The 26,833-nt window shown below is 47.6% G+C and overlaps 2 protein-coding genes across 2 annotated transcripts in view; one reads left to right on the top strand and one right to left on the bottom strand.

Annotated features, from left to right (window-relative positions):
• PSD2 (pleckstrin and Sec7 domain containing 2) overlaps nt 1–2,466 on the top strand; it is a gene marked incomplete at both ends in the record, with an annotated part of 41,839 nt that extends 39,373 nt beyond the window's left edge. Inside the window, 2 exons of the mRNA XM_079542407.1 lie at nt 619–762; nt 2,260–2,466. Coding sequence (XP_079398533.1) covers nt 619–762; nt 2,260–2,466 — 351 coding nt within the window. The remainder of the gene's footprint in view (nt 1–618; nt 763–2,259) is intronic.
• A 4,949-nt stretch (nt 2,467–7,415) lies between these two features.
• NRG2 (neuregulin 2) overlaps nt 7,416–26,833 on the bottom strand; it is a gene marked incomplete at both ends in the record, with an annotated part of 152,375 nt that continues 132,957 nt past the window's right edge. Inside the window, 6 exons of the mRNA XM_079542186.1 lie at nt 7,416–8,073; nt 9,159–9,383; nt 11,829–11,956; nt 13,626–13,749; nt 14,667–14,769; nt 18,922–18,945. Coding sequence (XP_079398312.1) covers nt 7,416–8,073; nt 9,159–9,383; nt 11,829–11,956; nt 13,626–13,749; nt 14,667–14,769; nt 18,922–18,945 — 1,262 coding nt within the window. The remainder of the gene's footprint in view (nt 8,074–9,158; nt 9,384–11,828; nt 11,957–13,625; nt 13,750–14,666; nt 14,770–18,921; nt 18,946–26,833) is intronic.

Below are 26,833 nucleotides of genomic sequence, written 5' to 3'. Positions count from 1 at the left end.
CAGCAGGCCCTGTTCTTTCATAACATGGCACCCAGAGGTGGCAGCCTGTTCTTTCTCAGGCTGGAAAGCTACAGAGCCTGAGAGTCCCTCTGATGGGGAAGGTTTGCTCAGTGTGGGGCACAGCGCAGCAGAGCATGGCTCTGTTAGCCAAGTGCAGTGGGCAGCTGCCACCTGAAGAGAAGCTCTTGTTTGCAGTGTCTGGGGAGCACCGAACATTCCAAGCAGGGGGGACACACTGCCCTCAGCAAAGGAGAAGGGAGAGGCCATCCTGAAAGGATCTGGGTAGGGATGCAGCTCTGCCTTCTGAGCAGGTGTCAGAGCCCAGACTGGGAGGGTGCTTTCTCTCCAGAGGGCACAGATGCAGAGGCTCTGAAGGCACTGCCTGCATATTGAAGGATGCAGAGATTTCACGTTTGTGATGTCCAGGTGCTGGCACATGAGTTTTGATCTTCCTCAGGTACCTGTGCTTCAGCTGCTCGTTACCAGATGAATTTACAAATACGCTGCGTGCCCTGGGCTGCATCCTTCAGGGCGTACATCCTTGCAGACACAGGTCCCACACCAACAGGCAGGTGTTGCACTCCTATATTTTAATACCTGACATGCTTCTCTTGGCAGGAGGAACAGCTGAGGTCTCATGAAAATAAAATGAAGCAGATTGCAGACGAATTAGCGGAGCATAAATCACATCCTGTAGAGAAGAGCCTCAAGTCAAAAGAGGCTGAAGAGTACAGGCTCAAAGAACATTACCTAATTTTTGAGGTAAAGGAACTTCCATCTTTTCTGTGAAAAATGATATCTTGGCTGACTGAGGAGAACTGAGAACTCTGGAGTGGGTGCTGTGAGCCAGGGGGAGTGAGAGGAGAGGACTCAGGGGCTGGATGCGTGCTGTGTGACAGTGATAAGCCTCACCGTTTTCCTTCAAATCTAAAAAAAGAATGAACAGACATTGCCTCTGTGATTTCTTACCTGAGGAGGGGAAAACTGATGAGAGAAATGAAATCTTCCTTTATTGTGATGGAACTTGAAATTTCCTCAGGTCCTAAATAAGGGAGTAATTCAATCCTCAGTGTTCCTCAGCCATTTTCAGCAACATAATAAAAAAGCCATGGGAAATGACTCTTGTTTTGCTGCAGCTGTTTCTGTAAATAAAGCCAAAAGCAGCATTACAGGTGATTACAGAGTTTTTGAGGGTGCGTGGAGCTCAGCCTAAATGCTCTGCAAAGCATTTAATGGGAGAAATGGAATCTTTGGTTCCAGACAGAGTTGAGCACAAGATAGGAATCCTGACACAGAGGCACTGGGGAAGGGACTGCTGGAGGCAGGAGTTTAGGCTATTCCCTGCGTTAGCCTGGGCTGAGGGGCATTTTCTGGACGTCTCTTGAAAATCTGTTGGCTGCACTCCGGGTCTCCACCACCCTCTTGAAGAAAGATCATCTTGTCATCTCCAGCCTGAATCTGCAGTGCCATAGTTTGTGGCCGCTGTGTTTGTGACAGCCCTCCAGATAGCTGCCTGCAGCCACCCCATTTTGCAGACATTTTGTTTTCAGTGCCTGCAAAAGGGAAGCCTCCGTCCAAGCTTTTCAGCCTGCAAGAAGCTGGCACTTCCAGAGCGTGATTCATCTCGTCAGTTTCATGAGATGTGCTCTAGAAATGCTTGTTTCCCTGTGGTGACAGAGAAGCGAGTGTAGGCTTCCTCTGAGATATTAGAATAAAGGAGTGGGGTGTTACATAAGTCTGTGAAAAGAGGTCCCATCTAGTGTTGGAATAACAGTGTCATGCAGAGGAGATGCCTGCAACAGTAGAGAGCAATGAGGGCATGACTTAGGAGTGAGGATCACTTTGTGGATGGAAGCAATGTGGGTAGAGGGATTCATACCACCTGAGGGAAGCTCTCTGTGTGCTCGGTGCAGACGTTGTCATGGAGTTCCCAGAAGGGCAGGAAGGAGTGTGGAGACTCTGAATGTCCTGAGGCAGGAAGGAGTGGATCTGTTGTCTGCATCTGCCTCCGGTGCACACCTGAAACAATCAGAGCTGCACTCAAGACCTGTCAGAGCAGCAGGAAAGGCTTGCACAGCCATCCCCTTTCTGATCAGCCTTCTCAGGCTTTGCTTGGAGCAGGCATTGTAGGGCAAGAATAGTGGGGTGCTGACAATATGGAATGTGTTTTCCTGCAGTAGCAGATGGCATTGCCACTGCTTTCCACGCATGGCCTGTCCCTGTTCACAGGCTTTCTGTCTGTTCCCTCTCCCCCTGCAGAAGAGCCGCTACGAGACATACATCAACCTGCTGTGCATGAAGATCAAAGTCGGGACAGATGACCTGGAGAGAATTGAGACCAGCTTCTTCAAGGTGGAAGCTGACGACATTGCTTTGCGGAAGACGCATTCCAGCCCTTCTCTGAGCCAAGGGCATATGTCTGTTAGCTGTAAGGTGGAAAAGGACATAATAGAGCAGAACACTTAACAAGGAACGTGCATGCAGGGGGAATGAACCGGCGGTGCTTTGCGCTCCTGGACTAGATCAATGAGCACAATTTTATCTAGGAAATCATACAAACAAAACCATAGAAGTGTATGACACGGTGACTGCTCTAGTGAAAGAAGTCAAAGAAGCTTTAGTTGACACTCCTTGGCAACGCTCTGGCATTTCAGCATCATAGATACTCCATCTCTTCTTTGTCCCCAACAGCACCAGTGGCTTTTCTTTCCCTCTTACCGCAGCCTGCACAATAAAGGGACACGTTTATTCTCCAGGGCCCGGTTGCTCTCTCCCACCAGCCCTCCTTCCTCCTCCTCCCTGGAGTTTCCACCGGTTCACGTACGCAGTTCCCAGCAGCGCAGAAACTCGGCCGACGCATCGGGCTCTGTGGCAGCAGCAGTGCTGTGGGAGCAGGGCTCAGAGCAGCGGGAGCGCGTCCCTGCGCCGAGAGCAGCGCGGTGCTCGGCAGACGCATCGCAGCGGGGTCATTCTGTGAGATTGTCACTGACCATGCGAGAGGCATCTCCAGCACAGCGTGTGGGAAAGGCACCTGCCCACGGCAGGAGAGACCTGAAGTGCCCTCTGTCACCTTATCCTTTTTATATATATATAAATATATATACATATGAATATATATATAAATAGATATATATATATATATAAGGAGACTTTAATGTGGGTTTTTAACCTCAGTGTGCAAGAGAAGTTAAGCTGCCCGGAGAAGACACTGGGGACCATGGAGGGCCTGAACAGTCCATCTGGACATCTGCAAAAATCCAGTAGCCTACATTTGCTTTTGGTTTCTTTTTTTCCTTTTTTTTCCCACTCAGATGGAAATCCCACCTGGCTTTGCTGTGAAACAGCACTCTCCTGTTCCTGCTTGTTCAGACAGAGTGGCCAAGTGGCTATTGACCGTCCACAGCTTTGGGTTCGAGGCGTGGTGGGAGCCATGCTTCAGGTCCAGCTGAACCTTTGTGTGCGGGAACAGTTCTGACTGCCCATCAGTGTCGTACTTCCTCCATTCTGCAATCCATATGCTATGCTCTTTTCAAGGGGGGCTTGTGTTTCTATTCCTTTCTGCTGCCTGTGGTTCAATGATTTACCGTCGTACTGGAAATGATTCCACTGCATTTCAGTGCCACAACTGTCCTCCCATACCTTGTTTATTTATTTTGCTGTTTGGTTTTGTCCTTTATCTCAGATTGCTTTTCTTTCCCCTAGGTGTGTTCACGTTAACCAAGCTCCAGTTTTGAAGGATCCTGTAGCTGCTAACTACAGTCATTTATTGTTAATATTTTGCAGCACTATTTAAACAAAGAGAACAAGATTTATTTGGATCTTCAACAATGGAGAGCCTATGGACTACTGTTTTCCATGATGGCTCTTACTACTAAAAACCTCCACCCAATTTTATCACCTCTTCTTTTATCTCTCCGTTTCTTTGTACAGTTGGGTAGTTTATTTGAAATGATGCACTAAGAATCATGTTAAAAAGAATAACAATAAAGCTGAATCTGTTGGTAAAGAGAATTGGTTTGAAATGTGGTTCCAGTGTGTGCTGGATTGGTCCCAGGCTTTGCGGGTCCTAGATGGCCACATGCACACAGCTCTCCATCAGCTCCTGCAAAGAGGAAGCTGAGCCCCTATGGACAGCACCAGAAAGCAGCGATGCCTTTCTACGAGTGGAGCGTTGCACATCCGTGCTTTGGATGCTCGTGCTGTGGCTGGATGGCTCAGCAGTGGAGCTGGTGAGGCAGATGGGCTGCTCTAGCAACGTTCAGGTAACTCTTCCCCCAGTCTGGCCCATCCCTGGTCTGTCTGTCCCTGCACAGCCTGGAGGTTTTGGGGAGGAGAAAGATGCCAACATCTGCACCAGCGGTTGGAGATGCTTTGGATACTGTGCTCAGAGGAGCCCTTGCCAACACTGAGCTGTTTCTCCAACTCATTGTGCTCTTTGCTGTGTTAGACAAGCGCCGGCATCCCTTGTTCTGGAGACCTCCAAGACACTGCTGGTGCTGGAGATGCCTCTGACTCAGTGAGAGCCATGGGGAACTTCAAGCCCAACTCCTGCTCTGCATAATCCCAGGTAATATTTGGTACCTCACCCTGTCCTTTCTGGCCATCCCCTCCAGAAGGCAGTGCCATCTCCGGTGTGCCTGAAGAAGCCACCAAGAGCTACTCAGTCCTCAAGCTGAAAGCGCCATTTTGCCATCCTCAGACAGGTGTAAGTTGCAGAGAAGAGCAGGTTCTGGCAAAGCCTTCTCTGAGCACCAGGAAAGGGCCTCAGAGCTCTGGGGTCCTGACCCAGTGGATGTGACACCCTGGGGTGAAGAGCCCTCAGCCCAGGAGTTTTACCTGTGCTTGATGACTGTCCTGATACACAAGTGTGTATGCCTTTACGTTGTGCTGAGCATCTTACCTACCAGAGGGCACACTGCCAACGGCTTTGCCCAGAGGCTCTGCAATCCCAAAGCTAAGGCCCCACGTTCCTCTGCTGCCTGCGTCACCCCATCTGCATCTGCAAAGCAGTTCCACCCTCTGGGAGAGGCAGCATCGTGCATGCGGAGCAGCGCTGGCAGGACGTGCCAGTGGCTCCCCCCACCTGTGAAAATTGCTCTAAAATATTTATGGCTAAACCCTAGCAGTACACGTGGCTGGAGATGAGGGCTCTAATAATAGAGCAGCGAGGGATAAAGGAGAGAGATGCAGGCTTCCTTCAGAGGCAATAGGAGAGAAAATTGAGGTAGCGTAACTGCCTCCAAATATAGAACACGATTACGGAAGCAAGGGGCACACTGAGCAAGAAATCACTGCAAGAAATCGTGAGTCTGCCATGGCTCAGAGCTTCTGATAGGTACTGAGCATCACAGAGGCCTGAAAAAATGGGGCAGTAACACACCTCCCCCTAAAGAACCCACCTATCCCTTTTTTGTGGCTGCTTTCCACGGGGGTCCTCCCCCTGGGGCATCCCCCATGCCTGGGATGGGGTCAGGAGCTCTCTGCCCGCTCCTGTCGGGCTGATACGACCTCAGGAATTGTGCTTCCCATGAACACACCGTATTCCCTGGGGTTGCCCTGTGTGGGAGCTAGCCAGCCAGCCTTGCCCTGCAAGATCTAAAGAAGAAATGTGGTTGTGGATGGGAGCACAGCACGAACCCCCCGGTCTGCAGGTGAAGACACCTGAATAGGGGTTGGACAGGGGTTCCTGCCTGCCCCAGCAGCTGGGTTCTGTGCGTGGCCCTTGCTACAGTCCCCCACTGCCCCCAGATTGCCTTAGATCAATGCCGCCCACAGATTGTTATTTCTTATTTTATTTATAATATAAAAAATGTTCAAGTGTTAAACAGTCTAGAGTTCTGACATTCAGACAATCCAGAGCAAACTTTGACAATCATCTTATGACAAATTAGCAGAGTTTTCTATCTGATCCCATCATGGGTGAGGAATAGAGGGTTTAGTTACTTTATTGCTAAAAGTTAAATGAAATACACTGTCAATTGTTGTATTATCTTCTCAGTCACAGCTTCACCATGCATCCAATCTACAGTATCTGAAATGCAAAGGACATGCAGAAGTAAAAATATAAAAAGAAAAAAGTCAGGCTACAATGTAAACAGGTTTGCTGCAGAGAACTGAGGAGAGAGGGGCACCTCCACGGGGATGCTCTGCCACCGGACACACAGGACTGTCTCTTTGCACCACAGAGCCAACGGGCAGAGCTGCTCCGGGTTTGGAAACGCGACGTCTGTCGCCAAGAGCAAGATGTGACGGTAACAACCGCCTTCACGACGCACGGCACGGCGGTACAGAGGAACCCCCTTGCTGGGCTGCCCCCAGGGGGCCGCTGCCCTTCCGAGCGTCTGCAAGCGGGGCCAGAGCCAGGCACCAGGACAGCACGGCCAGCGGCTCCCAGGCGTGGCTCCAAGCACAGCGCATGGAGCACTGCAGCTCGCACAGCACCGTGGCCACCGCCGCACCGTGGCCATGGGGACACCGCGGGCAGCACGGCACCGGGTCCTGGGCGGCACCGGAACCGCCGTGCGCTGCGCTGCCGCCCATCCACCAGGGCAGGCGCGGCGATGCGGGCCGAGCCGTACGGAACGGGGCTGCGCCTCGCCGCAGTCACACAAACGTCCCACGCATTGGACTACCGACCTGTGCCAACCCTACTTTGGACCCACGGGAAAGAGCCAAAGATTGAGAGCTATTTGTTAAGGGCTGCTGCTGCACGGTTTCATTTTCTCCTCCTACCTGTGCGGCAAAAGACACATCGTTTCTGCATTTCGGGATGGTGCTGTTGGATTTCTTTTTCTCCCGATTTAAGCAAAAATACAAGTATTTTACAGGGCAAGACAGATCCCCATCAGACATGGTAATGGAAATGCTCCCACTCATGTCCTTGGTGTGTGTTAAACAATACCTTAAAGAACAAGATCGTTAATAGCAGGGTACGGGGCAGAGTGGCGAGGCTGTTTTCTTCCGACGGAAGAGCACCCTTGTGACAGGTCGTCTCCCAAACAAAAATCTATGATCTTAAAAATGCTACTGAAACAGAATCCTCGGCATGAATCCCAGCACTAGCATACAGCAAAAGGCACCACGATAGTTTTAGTTTCTATTTTTAAGTAGTCAAAAATTGGCCCACCTTTTTTTTTTTTAACTTTATTGTTTGTTTTCGTTTCTTCTTTTTTTTTTTACTTTTTTTTTTTTTTTCTCGGAAGCTGTAAATCAAGACATTACATATAAATAGAGATTCCCTATAAAAAAGTCATCGCCGTTAGCTATTATAAGACAACTTTGCTAAAATGAAAATAAAACATTTTATTTGTTATATTTTTTTTTCTCTTTTATATAAAATAAAAATATTTATTTTTGTCTCGTGTTTGTTCCGCCTCCCTCCGCCGCCTCCCCTGTGCGGTGCGTCTGCCGGGCGCCTAGAGGGGGTCGGGCTCTCGTTTGGGCGTCGTGTGCGCCAGGCTGCTGCGCCCGCTGCCCCCGTGGGCGCTGTGCCGGCTGTACGGGTGCTGAGTCCGGCTGTCGCCCGGCCGGTGGAGCGGCGGCGACTCTGTGTTTGTCGCCTCATTGTTCTGAGTGCTTAGGAAGGGCGTGCTCTCGGCCACCAGCTCCTCATCAGACTCGCTGTAAGAGGCGCTGCTGAAGGAGAAGGAGTCCCGGACAGCTCTGGCTCTGTGGGGGACGTGCCCGTTCAGTTTGGACTTTTTCCACCGCCTGTTGCTGCTGGCTGTTTTCTTTGGCTGCTCTAGCGCTGTGACGTACTCCTGCGTCGTCTCGTACTCGTCGTCCTCCGTGATGCGGAAGGGGCTGGAGGGCAGGCTCCCCATGCTGTCGTTCAGGTAGGTCTTCCTTTGGTAGTAGCTGTCGTAGCGCTGCGTGTCCTGGAAGGGCAGTTGGTACCGCCGCAGCAGGGGCTGCTGCTCCTCCACGCGGAAGCTGATGGGGGCTGCTGGCGGCAGGGAGACGGCGTGCGCGGAGTTGGGGGAGGTGATCTCGAAGGTGGGCACCTGCGCCGCCATCGAGTAGTGGAAGTCGACGGGCGACAGGCGTGCTGGTGTGGTCAGGGCCGACACGTACCTGAGAAAGGAACAGCTCCATTGGACACTGAGCAGCCCACAGCCTGGGGGGGCTCGGGGCGAGCCCAGCACGGCCATCAGGACTGAGCCTTACCCAGGACATCACAATTCCCACCCACTGGTTGCCCACGTTGCCTTCTGCTCCCTCTGCAACTGTCACGCTTACCCAGGGAAGGGCCCCGAGAGGTCTTCACATGCTGAAGTCTGGGTACTGCTTCACCTAACTTTGCAAAAATCTTCCATACAAAAGGCCTCTACAAGCCTTCATCTACACTACTTACATGAGCACGGTGGCTCAGTGGTCTGGCCCCTCTCTGTATAGGCTTTCCTTTGGCATCACCTCCTTCTAAGTAGCGGTTTTGTTTTTCACTCAGTAAAGCCAGTGTGCGTTGTCTCCACTCATTTCAGCCTGCTCCCACTCCCTGGGTTTCCCTATCCCTCCTCATGTCTCATGAAGTCTATGATGTCTGCAGGCCATCTAAACGGACCAGGAAAAGAAACAAGAGAACAGCTTGCCTTCGCTGGACCAGTCCAGTCCCACCGTTTTGAGGGGAAATGCCTGGAACTGGTTGGATGGCCACCCAGGTTGCAGCACCATGGAGATGTGCTTCTGCAACAGCAGGAGCCAGGCCCACGAAGAGAACAGCTGCCACTGGCTGACAGTGTCCCAGATCTGAGTCACACTGAACCCATCCCCAGGCTGCAGACAAGCAGCATGTCTGTTCCCCATCCCACCCAGAGGTATTGGAGGACTTGCTCCTCACCCTAAGGATCACGATGAGGCTCAGCCTCGGCTTGAGCTGTGTCCCAGCTATTTGCCTCCCCCTCTGCCAGGGCCTCGGCTGTACTCACCACCCGGTAGCTCAGCCAGATTTAATTCACCAGCTGTAACAAGATATTTTCAGCTGCTCCCAAACCTGTGCACGAAACCTACATGGCCTCCTGCTTAGGAGGGCACCTATGCAAAGCACAGTGCTGCCCTACCAAAGCGGCCTCCTGGGGCCGTGGCTTCTTGGAGGGTTTCTCCTGCACTACCACAGGAGCTTTGTGCCTGGCACAGAGGGACAGGGCTGCATGGGCTCTGACCTCTCGCTGTGCGGTGAGTCCCGCAGTGAGTCCACCGAGTCACGGTACTGCGCTGTGGGCCGCCGCGAGTCCTCAATGCAGAAGGCAGCCCCGCGGCGGGCCCGCGCCTCCACGCAGGCAGGGCTGTTGCATTTACTGGTTCCCACCGAGGACAGCATGATCCCGGACTGGGAATCGGAAGTCAGGCTCTCCGTCCGCTCCAGGCTCCAGGTGTGGCTTTCATGTCTGTGAATCAAAGCCCACAGGGACAGTGAACAAGGAATCCCTTGGGGAAGGCCAGCGCCTTCTCCAAAAAGCCACACACAGCCACAGATCTCACCCTGAACTGATGTCTCCTTTCTCTGTCTCACTGCATTGGATCAGGGAGGCCCAATTTTGATATGCCTTTCCTTACTGTTTCCTGGAGGTATGACTAGAGGACAGCAAGGCTGCCCAGTGCACACGGGGTATTTAGTGCATCACCTCCTGGCAGCTGGGGACAGGGTAGGATGGCGTCTGCAGGGTGGCCTGGGCAATTCTGCTTTATTTTGGTGCAGAGTGATGCACCGGCCTTGCCAAAAAAGGTCTGCAGAGGACCTTCAAAAATGCCACTGCACACACTGCCAAGAAACAGATCCTTCTGAAATGCTACCAGAACAGTGTCAGAAGAAAAGGCTCAGAATTATATTGTAACCAACACAGAGAAGCATTACCATTCATTTATAAAAGGCTTTGGCAGCAACACATGCTCAAGGAGCTAGACAAAAGCTACACTGTGCTGGGTACTGCTGGGCAGCACTTGGAGGTATCCCTGCACTTGGCTTGGTGTAGAGATGACATCCCACACAATGGGAGAGCATGGAGTCCTGTACCCACACCACCAGGCCGACTGCTCTCCTGTGGCACAAACACACAACCCACAGGAGCAACAGCTCTGAACTCCCAGATGGCACCAGATGGAGCTGTGCTGGCAGAGGGTTTGGCGTGGGGGTTTACAGAGGCCTCATTAAAACTTCCCAAGAACGTGTTAATTATTGATGGCTCTGGGCACATGCTTGGTTGCAACCATGACATTAATTTATAACTTCAAAAAGCATCCTCATTAGAGTATGAGCTGATCAAGTAAAATGGAACCTGATTCTGCCAGCAGTTTGCCTCTGGCATGACTTCAAGAAACACCTGCTTGCTGCTGCACTTGACTCACGAAAATTCATATGGCAGGTAGCCAGGACCAGAGGCTGTGCAAGGTAGGTGCTTCCCACACCTGGCATGTATTAACGCTGCCCTTCAGACACAAATTTGCATCTTCAGATGTGCCCAGAGGTGGCCATGGGGTCTGAGGACTTTGAAGTCAGACTGTAATGCCATCAAGGTGCAGCTCTGCAGGAAAAGGAGCCTCTGTACACATTGCTCAAGCCTGCACACACCTAGCAAGGCTTGGAATGAAGTGTAAAAATTCAAAAAAAAGAGCCTGGAAAAGACACCATCTGCCCACCAAGGGTAAGATTTCCCTGGCTAAAGGCAGGCATTTCCAGCCCAAAAAGTCATTCTTGGCTCCCTCTCTGCTCACTGTAGGTCAAGTCAGTTGGAATCTGGGGAGGAATTTACCTGAAAACCCAAGTTTGATATCTGAAGTTGTTCCACTACCTAATGAGTGCTTGAACCTGGAAGAAATCTGCTGGGACACATCTTTGAGCTTTACCTGGAAGGACTGTCTGCTTCCTGGACAGATGGATACAAACAGCCCCGGCTAATAGTAACTAAGCCCCGACATCTTTTGCTTGACAAAGCCCATGCAGCGGATCCAGTGTGACCACTGACAGGAGGTAGATAGGACCCCCCTGCACTCACAGTCATTTCTCAAAAGCAGGCACTCTCATGGGGTAACACTGCTGCTTACTGGAGGAAGCACAAGAGCAATGCAAGATGGAGAACCTGAGCAACCAAGCTTCAAACAGTACAGGGCTTTCTTAGAGCATTTGAAGGACTTTTCTGGGCACCACAAAAATGGAGAAGTTCCATCTGCAATACAAATGCACTCAAATCCAGTGAGAACTTTGGCCTCTGAGCCAGGCTGCTGCTGTCCCCCAGGATGGCTGTTTTAGAATGTGAAAAATCAGTGGGTTTTTTTGTTTGTTTGTTTGTTTTGTTTTGTTTTGTTTTCTGGTGAAAACTTCATTTTCAGCTTTGCAGAACTAGGCAAAATAAATAAATTTTAAAGAATGGTGATGTTTGTCATGTTCTGCCTTGCACAAGGCAAACAGATGCTAAATATCTCAAACATTATATTAATAACCTGTGCATACTTAACGAATTAACACAGGCATGCAGTGTAATTGCAATCACAACTTGCAAAACCATTCCTAGATGCATCCTCCTATTTGACTGAGCTTGTGCAAGGCGTGAAAGCACTACTTCATTTCCTCCTACTTCCCAGCTATTTCAGTGCTATGCACTCCTGCTGGCTCTTTGCTGCAGATCAAGCATCACACCTTTCCACACCTTTCTGCACCTCTCACTAATTGGTTATGCCAGCAACACAATCTGATCTGCAAGCACTGGCATGGCCTGTATGATGGTGTGATGCCAAACATCAAGTAAAATCAGAGAGAGAGGTGAAAGGAAACCCTTCTACTGGCTTTGAATCTCACAGCATCCTAAGGCAAGCAGCAGTTCAATGGCATACATCACCTCTGGCTGGATGTTGGAGTGGCTGTGGAGCAGTGATGTGACGGTGAGCAGGAGTGACTTCCTGAAAAAGTTGTCTCTGTTTCCCTCCGGATGATGTGTTCAGTGGCAGAAACATTCTTAGAAATATACTGTAAAATACGAAGAACCACATAGATCAGCCAATAGCTTGCCAGCACTGCCACAGCCAAGTTCTGCTGGCTGGATCGCTTCTAGTGAAATCACCAGAGGACTGAGTGAACTCTGCAGCTCCGTGCCCCACGGGAGGCGACAAGGAAACTGAAAAATGTCATGCAGTGCCCTCCCCTCTGCCTCTGCACTTTGGACACTGGAAAGGAGCTACGATACAGGGGCTGCAGAGGGTTACAAAGAGCCGAGGGTTTCCCCAGATTGCTGTGGGAGCACATACAGCTGATGCTGCTGAGCAGAAATCCATCTGTTTGCAGGAGGTTGTGCACCTGACAGAGTGCCAGCAACAAGGCAACCGCATGCAATCTGTCACAGACACAAGTCCTACTGACATACCAAGTGTAATACAAATATTTATGCTGAAATATCCCTTCACCTAACAGTAAGCAGGGTCAGCCATGCTTTCCACAGAGAGACTAAGCCTCTGGGGGAGACAGTATTTCAGGTTCACGTGGCTGTGATTCTTTAAATTTTCCTTGCCCTCATCCTTCATGGCCAACTATCCGCTTAGCTAAATGTCAGCATCACAAGAGTGATCCAGGAGAGCTTGTACCTCATTCAGGACGCTGATTCTACAAGGGCATGCAGTGATAGGACACAGGGTAATGGTTTGTAAAGAGGGGAGATTTAGCTTAGACATATGAAGATGTTCTTTACTCAGAAGCGGTGAGGCCTTGGCACACACTGCCCAGGGAAGTTGTGGATGCTCCATCCCTGGCAGCAGTTAAACCAGGCTGGGTGGGATCCTGGGCAGCCTGAGCTAGTGGAGGTGTTCCTACTCACAGCAGGACAACCCTGCCAACCCTAATCTGTGATTCTACGATTGTGCCTTCTATCAGCAATCAGTGCCCCCCTGTGCATGGCACATGAACCTCTGCACACAGAAAACACTAAGAGAAGGCAAAAGGAAGTTTCCAAAGCAAATATTCAGAAGCTGGGAAACTGCAAACCCTCATCCTGGAAGAATACACCTTCAGCTTCAGGTCTGCCTTCCCTCTCCCTTTTTCTGATCCCGTTCAATGTTTTAGTCCTAGCAAGGCACTTAAGCATGTTGAGAAGAGGAACACAGAGCTCAATGGGATTCTCACATCTCAGGAGCGGCTGAACGGCTTTCCTGGATCCAATCCTAAATACTCAGACGGGTCTCGATAGAGCGACACTGGCACCCCACTGGGTTGTCCCACCTTGCAAAGGAGCAGCTGGGCCGCGCAGGTGGACAGACGTGGAGCTGTTCAGATCACCACCATGGGTGAGACAGTCACCGTGGTGGCTGAGCCTCTGCTGTGCTAACCCTATTTATTGTGCCACGAAATGAAGCTCGACAGGACAGTGTAATAAGCAGGAAACATTGGGAATGCCTTCCAGGGAGGACACCAGGATCACACCTGTCCTGAGTGCCCTAACCTCATGCTCAGTGTATCAAAGTAGAATCACAATTCCCTCTAGATTTTGTTTCGGGAAAGGTTTCTATGCAGAATTTCGTGCTTTTGTTCAAGTTGTATTTTGCTTCTCATGCACAGGCACAGACAGGTGCAAGCATGCAAATCCACATCAAATCCCTGACAGACAATGAGCACTCAATAAAATACAGGGTCTTATGAAAGGTCTTACATCAGCCATTTGGATTTCCTCTGGATCCAAACGCGGATGGCTTGGCCCATTTGCAAGGCTCCTGTTCTGATGGGCATGACACATGTTCTGTCGTAAATGATTATGCATCTGTTTTCTTTGCTTCCTTTAAAAAGGAAAGGAAAAAAGTAAATTAGGAGGATTTCTCTCATGAGGCCCAAGTGTCTCTGGAGGAAGCAGATGATAAAGGAGGTAGCAACCAGGTTTTCATTCATCTTTCAGACGCTTTTCATGTTTTGACGATGTTTGTGGACAGCTGTGAACAGGAGGAAGCAAGACATTCAACATTAGCCACTTATGCTGCCTTTCCAAAGAAATGTGAATGTTTTCTGCTATAGGCAATTCACATAGTTGGGTCCAATGGTCTTCAAGACAAGCAAGACAAGCCCCAGGACAATGCAGTGGAGGCAGGGGGAGCGTGGGGCTAGGCACCGAGGAGAGAAGTGGGGAGAAGAGAAAGGAGAACCACTCCTGGCTTGCCCTTGGTGGCAAGGCTCCTGTCCTGCATTAAGCACAATACAGGAAAGCCTCCCTGGGAGGACATCAACTTCACAAGGCTTCCTGTGTCCTGGGTAATAGTTGGACATTCCAAACACAGGTGAGGGGCACATGGGTAGAAGGGTGCTGTCCGATCAGGGGAGGCTGGCCATGAACGAGGTCCCCAAGCCTCTTGCTCAATCATCATTGCTTTGGAAGTTCCAGAACTGTAAACAAGTGAGCCCATAGCTCCTGGGCATTACCCCACTGTGCTTCTGTTGGCTCAGGGGACAGCTTCTCCCAGCCCGTGCCATCACCTGGCTTGGATACATGATACTGATTCAGGCGATAAAGAAGTGGGAAACTTCCTGCTCACACAGGATGGTTGATGACTTCATCGGCCTCCTTCAGAGACTTTGCTGGGAATACCACAGCACAGCATCTCCTTAAAACAGCATTTGGGTGAACACCATGAAAGCATGACACACAATCACTGCCACTCAGAGATCTCTCACCGGTTATTGTTTGTTAACCACACATACTCACTTGGTTTTACAGTAAGCTACCACACAGACGATGCCCACCACAAGCAAGGCAACACAGATTCCTGTGATGGTTAGAACTCTTTTCTGGTAGAGCTCCTCTGCCTCTGCAAATGGAGAGAAAGAAATCAGTTGCAATCAGGCTCCAGCACCACAACGCACCTGTCTGCACAGGACCCAGCACTGCATGAGGGTGAGATGGAGAGCCACACCTCCTACTGATCTGCTGCCCAAACCTGAGGCCAGCTGGCCCAGCCTTGCTCACCCCTCAAGAGCTCCTCAATCCTTTTGTCTCTCCGTAGCTCAACCCTTGCCCTCAGTAGCTCAGCCCTTCTCAGGCACGCTTCTGGCTTTCTCTTCTTTTCCCACAGTGTAACTCGGTGACTAATCTCAGAGAGCCCCGTGAGTTTCCTTTCCTTTCCAGCAGATCGCCTTTTCTCAGTAGCTTGGTATCAAAGAAGGAAGCCCTCGAGCGTCCCCCAGCCACCACGTACCAAACATCCCTGTGATGCTCTCCTCACAGCTCTCTGCTCTGACAGACTCAGAATGCCTTTTCCTCACAGCTGCTGCATGCTCCGGAGTTCGGCAGTGCGCTGCAACCACCGAGCAACAGCCCCAAAGCATGCAGGTGCTGGGAGGGACATCCTAAAGGAGTCAAAAAGCAGAACGAAGATGGAAAAGTGATAGCATGTTAGACAAAGAAAAGGAAGTGGAGTAATTAAAATACAGTAACCAACTGCAGTTGTGGATTTTTAATGAAGCCCTAGGAAATGATTAATTCCATTGCACTGGGTAGCCCAGATGCACACACAAAATTCAAGCAGTACGCTGCTGCTTCTTTCAGATTCTGCTATTTGTCACGGACTGCCTTTCAAACCAGGAAAGTCAGTCATTTGCATCAGAACCCAGACCGTGCTAAAAGGCAGGTAATTCATTCCAGTTAATCAAAGCTCCAAGGAAATGGCAGGATATCACCTGCTGTGTGACTGAACCACACCTAGGCAGCAATTGCATGGCTATGGCTACTCCAAAGCAGATGTTCTTCTCAGAAAATCCAGCTACCTTCACTGAGACTAGCAATGGCAGTCTGGTGAATGACTAAGAGAAGGATCTAGTCCACAGCTGCCGTGAGCCTTGTATTTTAGCACCTACAGCCAATGTGCTTGTGTCTCCATACTATGTGTTAATTGTAAAGTCTCCGGGCCTTGTGTCTTCTCTAATATTCACTGAATTTTTCTTTTTACCATGTTGATCAGGCAATAAAACTTGTGCCATGGTTGCTGTGCTTGGCGTGTTCCACTGGCACACACTAGATACTTTCAGTGGAATACGTGAGCTACAAAAACTATGAGATGTAAAACTAGAAGAGAAACAGGTCTGGTTTCAGGTGCTAGCATCAACTAGAAGGAGGGCCAGACTCCAGAAAAAGACCATTGGATAAGTAACAAAGTATTCCAGATAAAGAAATATTTCGACTAATCTCAAATTTCCAATTTAGAAAGGAAAGTGCTTTTTGGAAATAAAACAAAACAAAATAAAATAAAATAAAATAAAATAAAATAAAATAAAATAAAATAAAAAAGTGCTGAGAAAAATGCGTATCTTTGTCTAGCACTCAAAATGGAAATGAAGGAAGAACTGCTAAACCAGGGGCTGCAAATAACCATCCTGACATGAGGATGCAAAATATCATTAGGAGGGCTTGCTTCATGCCTCTTTTGCAAAGCTAGAGTTTAAAGGAATAAATGTACACCCTTCTTGCCTGTGCCCTGGCCTTTGGCTTGATCAGGCTCTCTGAGTGCTGGTGGAGCTCGCCCAGAAGCACGTCCCCCCATGCACCAGGGACGTGGGCAGCCAGACCCCAGACTCCATCTCCGCAGCCGGCGTGAGCCACAACGACAGAACACAGCTTGTTTGACTGCAGCTAACTGGGCTGCAGCAGTTGCAGCAGCCACCTGCACTGCCTCAGGCTGGAGCGCAGACGGTGCAGGACCTGCTCCTACCAGGGAGGTCCTTCCTGTTCCAGGCATCAGCAACCATGGCAGACAAGTTTTCTTGCTCTTGCCCAGGTCTGGGACCTGGCTTATAGCTGGACAGCTATTTCCTTCAGACAGGAACCTCAGAGATTTTATCAGCATCAGAACCAGATAGGGTCATGTCCTGGGTACAGATGGCACTGGGCAAGAATTTAGCTGCTACCCAACTGTATTTCTTCACCAATTACCACAAACAGGGGGGAAGAAGGACATTTTTCACCATAGATCAATCCGTGGAGCCAATTATTTTCAAAGCCTCTTTACCAGCTACTTCTCTTGCCATAAAGACTTTTTTTTTTCAAGTTTAAATCCTTCTGTTTGAATTACGGAAGGGAGAGGGACAAAGAGAGCAAAGCCATCAAAACCATGAAGTGTTTTAGCCTGTTAGCTACCTAAAAAAAATTTCATCCAAGGCTCAAACCCTGGCCTCTGTTCAGGCAGTCATGTGGGCACAGAACTCTATACGTCTGGCTCTCCTGAACTCCCACCTGCATTGTAAGGGGAATAATTCAGTTCATCAGAAATGCAGACTCAGGTGCTCTTCCCCGAGCTGACAGCTCTGCTGTGTGAAGCAGTGAAGCTGGAGGCTGTGCATCACTACTGCAAAAATGAAAAATTAAATGACCTGCTGTCAGTGATTTAGCTCAGCTCCTAACATCTCATTACAGTTGATGCTTGGTAAAATAGTATCTTCGTGCTGCATAAAATCATCTCGACAAAGACACAGAAAATAGGAGAATGCTTTCTGCAATTCTGTGTTTGGGAAGGTAAGATCCTGGAGCAGGACTTGTCCATTTGTGTCTGCGTGCTCTAAAATGCCACATCTTCATCAGCAGCATTGTCACTCTACAGCAGCAAACACTACGAACAAACCATGTTGTGTCACATAATGTCGACAGAATCACAGTCCAGCCATGGGTTCACAGCAACGCATGAGAGTGAGAGACGAATGGCAGAGAAGAGACGACTGCAGACTGGGAACGGGATGTGTGCGGTTCTGTGATGACATTGAGAATGGATGAGGAAAAGGACAAAAGTCAACAAAAAAGGGATGTCAAAAATCCTTAATTTTAACATTTGTTTAAGTGTATTAGTATTAGCAGCACCACTTTCTCTGAAACCACAAAATGCATTCATTTTCTGCTGCAGGAACAAGCTGCTGGCGATACACACGAGCCCTGGGGGAAAGGCATGCAAAAGCCAGCAGAGACCAACTTCTCCAGCTTCAGCTTGTGCACGGCCCTCCGGCTCAGGGCCCCAAGAAGCCAATTTAGCATCCGAAAGTGAAATATTGGTGTCCCCATGTCTCTAGCAAATTGAATTGAAGTATCTTTATGAGAAGATCTGCTCCAGATGGCATTGCTGGGCCAATTTTTTTAAGCTAAGTGATAAAGACAAACCTCTCTGTTCTTGGTGAGCAACCCCTCCCACACTCGTCTGCGCACCCAGGGAAACCTAACACAGGGATTTGATTTTCCAGGTGCTTACTCCAGAGAGATTTGATACACGTCTGAAAACAGAGTTAGGAGAAAGGAGGAAAAACACTATGACTGTGAGCAATTGGGTAGGAGCAGGCAGTCGCCTGTTTCCAAGAGGCTGTAAGCCAGTGTTTTTCCATGCTTTAGCTTGCCACCAGCTCAGCATCACACTGACTTCCCCGGGCTCAGTGTCTTCTAGAGGAGCTCACCTCCCGTCACATTCCATGGGTCAGTTTCTTCCTGTCAGGAACAGAAGGCAGCAGATGGCCTTTGGGAGGAGGTAAAACCCCTCCTGGCCCTTCATAGGACACAGTGGATGTTAGCGCACAGAACGGCAGCGCTGCAAAAGCCCTAAAACTTCCTAAAACTCGCCTTCCCCTGCCTGTCCCCAAGTGGTGCCTGCTGGCAGCCTTTAGGACTGACACAAACTCTTGCCTTTTGGTTAAAGGCACAGAAGCGTGTCGAATGAGGAGACCATGGTTTGGAACATCTCAGTCGTGCCACACGCACCTGGCTGCTGCTCGGAACAAAGAAAAAAGTGCTGCTAAAAATACACCTGCGTTTTTATCATTTTACATTTTGACTTTGCATTTTTACTTTGTTTTGGTTTTTAATCCAAACATCTGTCTTGGTGCCAGGGAAAAGAACAGAACAGCTGATTTTTTAATCATCCCATTAAAGCCATAAATATAATGTGGGCAGCTCTTAATGGCTTCTGATTAATAAATGAATGGTTGTTCCATACCCTTTAATTCAAATCCAAGATGCTCTGCCAATGCAGAAAGAAGACAAGGAAGAGAAAGAGAAAAAGAAAAACAGGTCTGTCAGAGATCTCTCATACACAAACACACTGTGCAGTTACAGCAGTTAGCGTCTCTGTAGGCTCAGCAGCAGTTACACAGAACACAGTGTATGCTTCAGAGCATTTTAAATTCCCACCAGAGCTTATATCTTATGTAAAGGAAGACCCAAACAAATTGCAGTGGAAGTTAATTATGAATTCTTTTAGTTGATTATGAATTCTTTTGAGATGAGCCATGTTTGTTAGTACCCGATGTGGAATTTACAGGTTAGGCAGGGAAAAAAAAAAAAAAAGAAAAAAAAAAAAAGGTACACTTGTTCTGAAACAACTCCTGACTCCAGACAGGCCAAAACACATAGCGACCGTGTGAACCTGATAACCATTCATTCGCATTCTACAGGCAACATGTGCCCCTGTGCCCGGGGCTGCGCACAAAGCAGTGCGCTCAGCAGACACGTGCAGGCGCTTGCACAGGGCCTGCAAGCACAGCTCTCCTGCCCATGACCTCAGGTCTGGTCTTGGATGCACAATGTCATCTGGCAGCACGGCCTGCTCACCTCCTGCGGGCATGTGCATGGTGAAGCACTGCTCTTAGCAGCACGGATTTGCAGCTGTACCACTGATACTGCAAGTGATTAGTTGCCCTGGCAAAGGTAATGAATCCCTTGCAGATCTAAAAGTGCAAATTGCACTGGAAGCTTCCCTCGAGTCTGTGATCTTCCAAATTTCACTTCTGCTGTGGTTCTGCATTTTTAGAAACGACAAGCATGCCAAAAAAAGAGAAAGAAAAAGCACAAACTGGAGCATCTGCTTTCAGATTCAAATTGGTTACAATTGCGACTGCAGCTCATCTTGCAGACACACTGCTATGCAGAGCAGGCTTTGTCTAATGAATCAACAGTGCCGTTGTCCAGAACAGGCAACTTTTTTTTTTTTTTTTTTTTTCTGAAAAAAAAATCCATTCTTGAATTTCGTTAATTTTCCTGGTACCAGCCTCACTTAAAGACAATTTTTTTCCACATAAATATTAAAGCTCTCCATACTCATCATTGCACATAAAAGTGAGCTCTTCTGTTCCAAATCACCATACGGACAAGATTATTTTCAGCTCGGAGATGTCCAGATTGATTTGTTACATTTTCCACACGAATTGCTGTTTGCTGCACATGAAGATTGGTTTGCTATTTCAATGCTGCTCAAAACTTGAGTGTGCGGGAGGGAAATTAGCACTAATCATTACGGAACACGTAAACACTTTTCAGCTAAAGCAGGTTCTTCTCTTCAAATCGGTGCTGATGTTTGTTGGTTGGGTAGTTTTGTTTGTTTGTTTGTTTTGATTTTTTTTTTTAAGGGGATTTTGAAGATTCTTTAATAAAATTTGGTATAACTTAAAGGCCACAAAACCAGGCTGATCTCTGCTTCACATCTCACGTTTGCGCAAAACGAATGGAGAACTCTACCATGCATTTCACAGTCACGTCCTGTGGGCTGCAGGAGCGCGGACTCAATGTGGTGGACAGCAGAGAACTGGACACCTTACACCTGTTCTATGCCTTCCGGTTTTCACTGCTAACCTTGGCATTTTTCTAGAGCATGTTACCATCATGCAACCTGTTTTACCTGACACCGTGACAACTGCAGATAGAGATACATTAAATTTCATCCAAATATCTATACGGTTGGTATGCTCTTGGCAGTATACTCCCTAAACATTTGCTCCTTCCTGACAGATCTGCTCTCGTATATACAGCTACAAATGGATGCAATTTAGAACATTCTCACGGTTTTTTGTTAGTGCAAACAGAACTTGAGCCTTCCTGTGGTGCACCCTACAGTAGAACTGCAGGTTCTCAGGGCTCCCCAGTCCCACAGAGCAGACACAGCCAGCTCATGTGTTGGATCTTACCTACAGGTTCCCTGGGCAGCAGAGAAACTATGCAGCTCTGCAGCAGCTGGAAAGCACATACCTGCTTCTACCTGCAAACCTAAGAGTGGCTTTGAATCTGCTTGTGCCCCTGCATCTCAAGTACACAGCTACTCAACACTTCAGACTTTCTCAGTCTCTCATGTGCTGACTGTTCCTCCCTCAGTGCTGCTTAGATGCCACTGTTCAGGCAGACAGTGGACTTCTAAAAACTCAGCCTCTCTTCTGATCTGCGAATTGACCAGGCTGTGCTTTCAGACTTCCAGAAGAAAATTCCCATGGATAAGAAGCCAACTTGCTTCAAAAGCAAAGGGATTATTGGAGCCATATTAGGTGCTACTAAAATTTCCATCGTATCATTTTTTCTAAGCTGCTCCTCTGTTAACAAAGCTATGCAAAAAAAAAAACAGTTCCAGCACAACAAGATATTACAAGCAAGGTGATGTGTCAGCCTGTTGCAGCTACAGGCATTGCTTCTGTATCACCCATAACTGAATCCAGAAGGGAGGCACTCACTCCTTTCCCTGCTCAGGAGCTCCTCAAAGTGGCCATGAGGCACGTAAGGCCTTCTGCTGGGACAGCAATGGAGGAAAGACACTCAGAGGAAACACTGTAAGAGTTCTCTGGGATTTGAAAGGTTTGCCTCTTCTGTTAAGAACAGACTGTTCAAAATTATTCAACTGGCTACTGCCCTGAAGCAAATGAGGAGACCTCATCTCTACGAATAAAAGGTGATGCTTCTGCACTGAGCAGAGGGATATCATCTTCATGAACACAGCGCACCACACAGCAGGTGATAGATTAATAATGGATCTCCAGGTAACAAGCATGTTTGAGAAAACAAAATTTCTCCTAGAGACAACAATTTATTTTGGTCTGGAGCAAAAAAGTATTTCTGATAGCATTCTATGTTTGAAGGATTTCTTCTCCTTTTTTTAAGAGATTGATCGGGGAAAGCAATGTATCTTTAAAAGCTTTGAGTCGTATTTGCTGCCAGGTGGAGAAGGTGCTCAACATGGTGTGCAGCACCTGCACCGTGTCCTCCAACAATCTGATCAGCCTGCATCTCACACACTCTGGCTGTCTGGCCACTCCATGCTTGTAGAGGTATTGGCAGTGGGGAAGTGTGTTGCATTCCAGGCTTGGGAGCTGCCTCTGGGATAGCTGTAATCAAATGAATCCCATCTATGCAGACAGACTAATGCATGCTAGAACTCCAAGGCCCTCAGGACAAGCTCCAGTGGAATCAATATATAGCCAGAGGCTAGCACACAAATCAATTCCTGTGGGACAGCACTCAGCTCTACATATTATTTTTCTCGTATCATCAACCTTCTATCTGAACTCCAAACAACTCCAAGGCCAATGACAAGTAGCTATGGCTGAGCACCCTCACCTGAGATTTCCCAAACCATCTGAAACAAGGACAAGTTTATTGAAAAATCGTGTCACATTTATACCTGTTGAAGCTTTCTGGATTTGTTGAGCTTGAGATAGAATCCATTCTTCCTCAAGCAGCCGTTAGTGTAAAGGAAAGAGTATCTAGTCGCCCCTTAAATGCATTACTTTGCAGTATTTGTGTTATTGCTTGTGCCTATAAGCTATACTAGACTCTTCTGTGTTGATCCCAAGGGAGACCAGACTAGTAGTCTGGAAATATTCTAATACCAAACTGCTGTAAACATGAGAGAAGGCCATCCAACAGAGAAAAGCAGCAAGCATGGGAGAACTGAAGATGGGAAAAAGGGAAAATACATGAAAGATGACAAAAATGCTTCATTTTCATGCTTTTCATTTCAGCTTCAGCACATCTGTGTGGGATTAAGATTGGATCCCATCCCAGACCGGTACCACTCAGCTGTTCCAAGCAGAGCTTACTGAGCATCCAGGTGATGCACGGATCTTGTACTGGATTCCTCCAGGGAATAAAATTCAGCTGAAGTGGACCAAAAGCAAAAATCCAGTTGGATTTAGGTGCTCTAAGTAGGACAAGTATGTTATGGACCTATTGATTTTTTCTTGTTGGGCAGAAGACTACCTGATGCGTGGAGACTTTGTGACTATGTTATGTTCTAGAGCGTGTTTCATCTCCTTCAAATGATCAACAGAAAAAACCTTTTAAAATAAAATATCTTTACATGAGTAAGAATTCAAGACAAGATGGGTGTCACTGAATTGTAGATTTATAGAATGATTAAGAAAGATAAAAGACTTAGCAAATGGCTGTGCCTACGTGAACTTCTGGTTGCTTAAGAATTTGGTTAAGATCTCTAGCTATCATACACGTCATTCCATCCCAAACCCCCCAAACCCAAGCTCTCTGAGCTCTCTGAGTCACATAGCATGCTCAGGGCATGAAACAAAGTGGAGTAACTTCTGAGGACCAGAAAGATTACTACTAATAAACTGCACTGACAAGAGAATCATTGAATCACAGAATCATTAAGGTTGGAAAAGACCTCTAAGATCATCAAGTCCTTCCATCAACCCACCTCCACCTTGCCCACTGTTTCCTGTATCTTGGCCTAGGCTTCCTCCAGGATACACATGGGAGCAGTGCCATGATGCTGGGAACCAAGGGCACTGCACATGATTTAAGGGCTGGACATTGCATGAGCTCTCTGAGTAGTCAATGAACCTTCCATGAACCTTACAGCCATTTAGTTTGTCCAATGCTGTTTGAATAAAAATGACTGGGTGGCCTCAGGAGTCCAGATATGTAACAATAGTGTACCGACAAGCTTCTGTGGATTAGCAAGTAATTAACTTTAGGAGATCCCCAAGGGTAACCTGTACTGCAGTCCAGGGAAGGGGAATAATCCTGTTACGATAAACCACAAACACCCTGTTATTAGCCAGCCACACCACAGAGTAGTAATTACACTGTAATTAAGTGGTCTGAAGCTATCATGTTATTAAAGGGAAGCTGAGGAATGTTTCTGGAATTAGAAATATTGCTTCATACTGTTTTAGGGTTCAGATGAGTGAGAGATTAAGTAGGAAACAGAAAGGTAGGTTAAAAAAAGAAGGAAGTGTTCTCCTGATTATCATTCTCATATTGCAATCAGCAGGTACAAAACTGTTGCTGCATGAATGAAGAGAGAAGCTGAAATTCAGGTCTACACCTTCCATTAGTCCCAGAAGAGTGCAAAGCGGGGTGTTCATCCATCTACTCCAAGAGACACCACGTCTGTGTGAGGTGGCGATGTGAGGAGTAAGCTGAGAAACTTACAAAGGAGACAGTGGGGAGAAGACAGCCTGATCCAGACACTGCAACTAGAAACAGTTATGGTTTTCTGGATGGAAGTGGTCTATGAAATTAACTTCCTCGTAAGAATGACTGGAGGGAAGGCTCAGATGTCTGATCTGCAGGAAATATTTCATGATAGCATAGAAATTGTGCTGCTGAGATCGTTACACGAATCATACCCAGAGACACTGCAGTGCATGGTTAAGAACATACAGTGGTTCTCATCTTGGAAATGCCCATTTTTGTCAGCTATTCTTGGTAGGAATCTGTAATGCCTGTAAGGGAATGTCCTGACACACAGAAAAATGATCAGGAGGTACACTAAACTCTGATGGCTACAGTTAGGCAGCCTAGGAGACACATAAAGCTGGGCACTCAGGATGATCTTCCTATCAGTGCTCACTGCAAGCAGACACGACAGATAGTCTGCATCTGCAAGACACTGACTTCTCAGATCAAGCTCTTCTCATGTGTAGTTCCAGATGACTACACTGAGTGCCATGCAGCAAGTGCAGTGTCTTACTCCTCTTAGGAAGCCCTGTTCTCCCAGGGAGTAGCAGAAAATGCTGCTCTGCACTTCCCTAGCAAGCTAGTACGAAGACTCCAACTATGAATTAAAATCAAATGGTAAAGAAACCAATATGGAAATATGGGATAAAAGTGGAGAACATGCTAGATTACATCAGATAAGGATATCAGCTCTGTTCTAGGATGTTTACTGGCAGGCTACAGACTTCAGCTTTAATTAGAAAAAACGGAAAATAGAAAATGAAAGTATTTCACTAAATGTGTGAATGGTAGGGCATTTCTCCTATTGATCAGTGACAATGACTTTGGGAAATGAATAAATAGCAACATTAAGATTTAATTTTAGATTCTACAGACAAGAGATTGGCACAGATATTAAACTACATCCCAAATTTTAAAATTATTCCATAAATCTCAGATGGAAAAAATCCAAATGTGAAGACTTAGGAGAAGTGCTGGCATTAACAGTGTTTAACTTTCAGTATCTCTGTGCCTTCAGAAATAAAATAGCTGCCAATGTGTTTTACAAGACCTTTACAACCAGCCAGAGCACGGCCTGCTAATTTACTATTAAACATCAGCAGGGTTTCACAAAGGCCTGAAAAGCTTTTGTAGAAGACAAAGCTAAACTAGTCTTGGTCTGATGTACAACAGGCAGATATGAAATTCTGTTGTCAGCACCACTTTAAAAATAAAGCACATTTCTGAAATGAAAGGATGACTTCAGACAAGCTGCTATCTTCTGGAAATTGCTGCACGATACAGTTGTGCCTATGAAGCTGGGCCCAGGAGAGTGTGGTCAATTCGGTGAGTCTCCAGAATGCGCTGGAAAGCCTCACATCAGAGACGTCCTGACCTTTCTTGTGGTGTTACTGAACTTTTCACCCACGTGGGCAAACAGAGATGAAGATCTGCCTGCAAAGGCAAAGACCACAACCCCAGGAGGTCCTCTGGGAGATGAGATTGCAAAGTAAGAGAAGTGAAAAAGAAGGGATTCTAAGCAGATCAAAAGGTTCTACTAAGCAAGTGTACTGCCAGGGTGAGAACGCTCCAACATCGCTTGTTTTTTCTTCCAGGGAAGCTGTGTGCTGAAGAACACCAGCAAGAAAGAAGTGGAAAAATATGCGTACCTAATTGCTTAAAAAATGAAACAGGGACAAACAGCAGTATTTTCGTACTGTCCCTAAAGTAATATGGTCCTCTAAAATAAAAGTGAGGACAGAGAGGAGCCATTTTTATAGGTGTCCCATTACAGGGAAATCACAGTTCCATGCAAACCCAGCTACTGTCCAAGGAAAGAATCCCCTTGCATGGAATGCCCACAGGCTTCAGGCTCTGCTCTGGTGTCAGCAGACGCTGGACAGTCACATGTGAAAGCAGAATTCTGGTCCCAAGCTCAGAGCTGTTAAACTCAGAATAGATTTTGCAACCACTGAAGTTGCGAAACAGTCCCTGGTTACTAGTGATATGGATTCGCTAAGGCTGTGGTTGAACAGCATGATCTGAAATTTCACTTTCACTAGTGCAAGGACAGCCACACAAAGACACGTGTGATCTCTCATGCAGCTCCTCCTGCACTCAAGGCTCTGGGAGAGACCTCTGACAGCTAAAGCTATGAATTCATGCTCACCACCCTCAGCTCCTCTAAAGGATGGGACTCTCATCCCGATGCCAGCACTGCTGTTAAATTAGCTATATCCACACTCTTGAGTGCCAGCAGGTATATAAAGGTATACCAGAAAGGTAGCCCAGAGCACAGAATTAGATTCTAACCTCTAACAAAGACATCTGAAAACTCACTGAAAAAATAATGAGGGTCTGGCTTCATTGTTGTTGCAAACAGGGGGGGCATGAAGAAAGAGGGGTCAGAAGAAGAATTCATGACGTGAGCTTGGGCTACTGGTAAGGCTGATTCCTCTTCCCCTGCAATCCCAGTGGCAGGGTCAGGGAGGATTTCTGGTTTAGGACACATTCTGGAGTTACGGGCTCTCAGCTCTGTAGTTTCATCAGAGATAAACCACAAGTACAAGATCTAACTCCTGAAACTAGCCTGTGGTATGACTTCACAGAACATCTGTATGCGTACACCACATGTACAATGCACTACATTAATTATATCTGAAACTATAACTGTGTGGAGACAGAAATACGCC

Source organism: Tetrao urogallus (assembly GCF_951394365.1).
Source record: "Tetrao urogallus genome assembly, chromosome: 14".
Taxonomy (NCBI): Eukaryota; Metazoa; Chordata; class Aves; order Galliformes; family Phasianidae; genus Tetrao; species Tetrao urogallus.
This window is presented reverse-complemented; position numbering and strand designations above follow the sequence as displayed.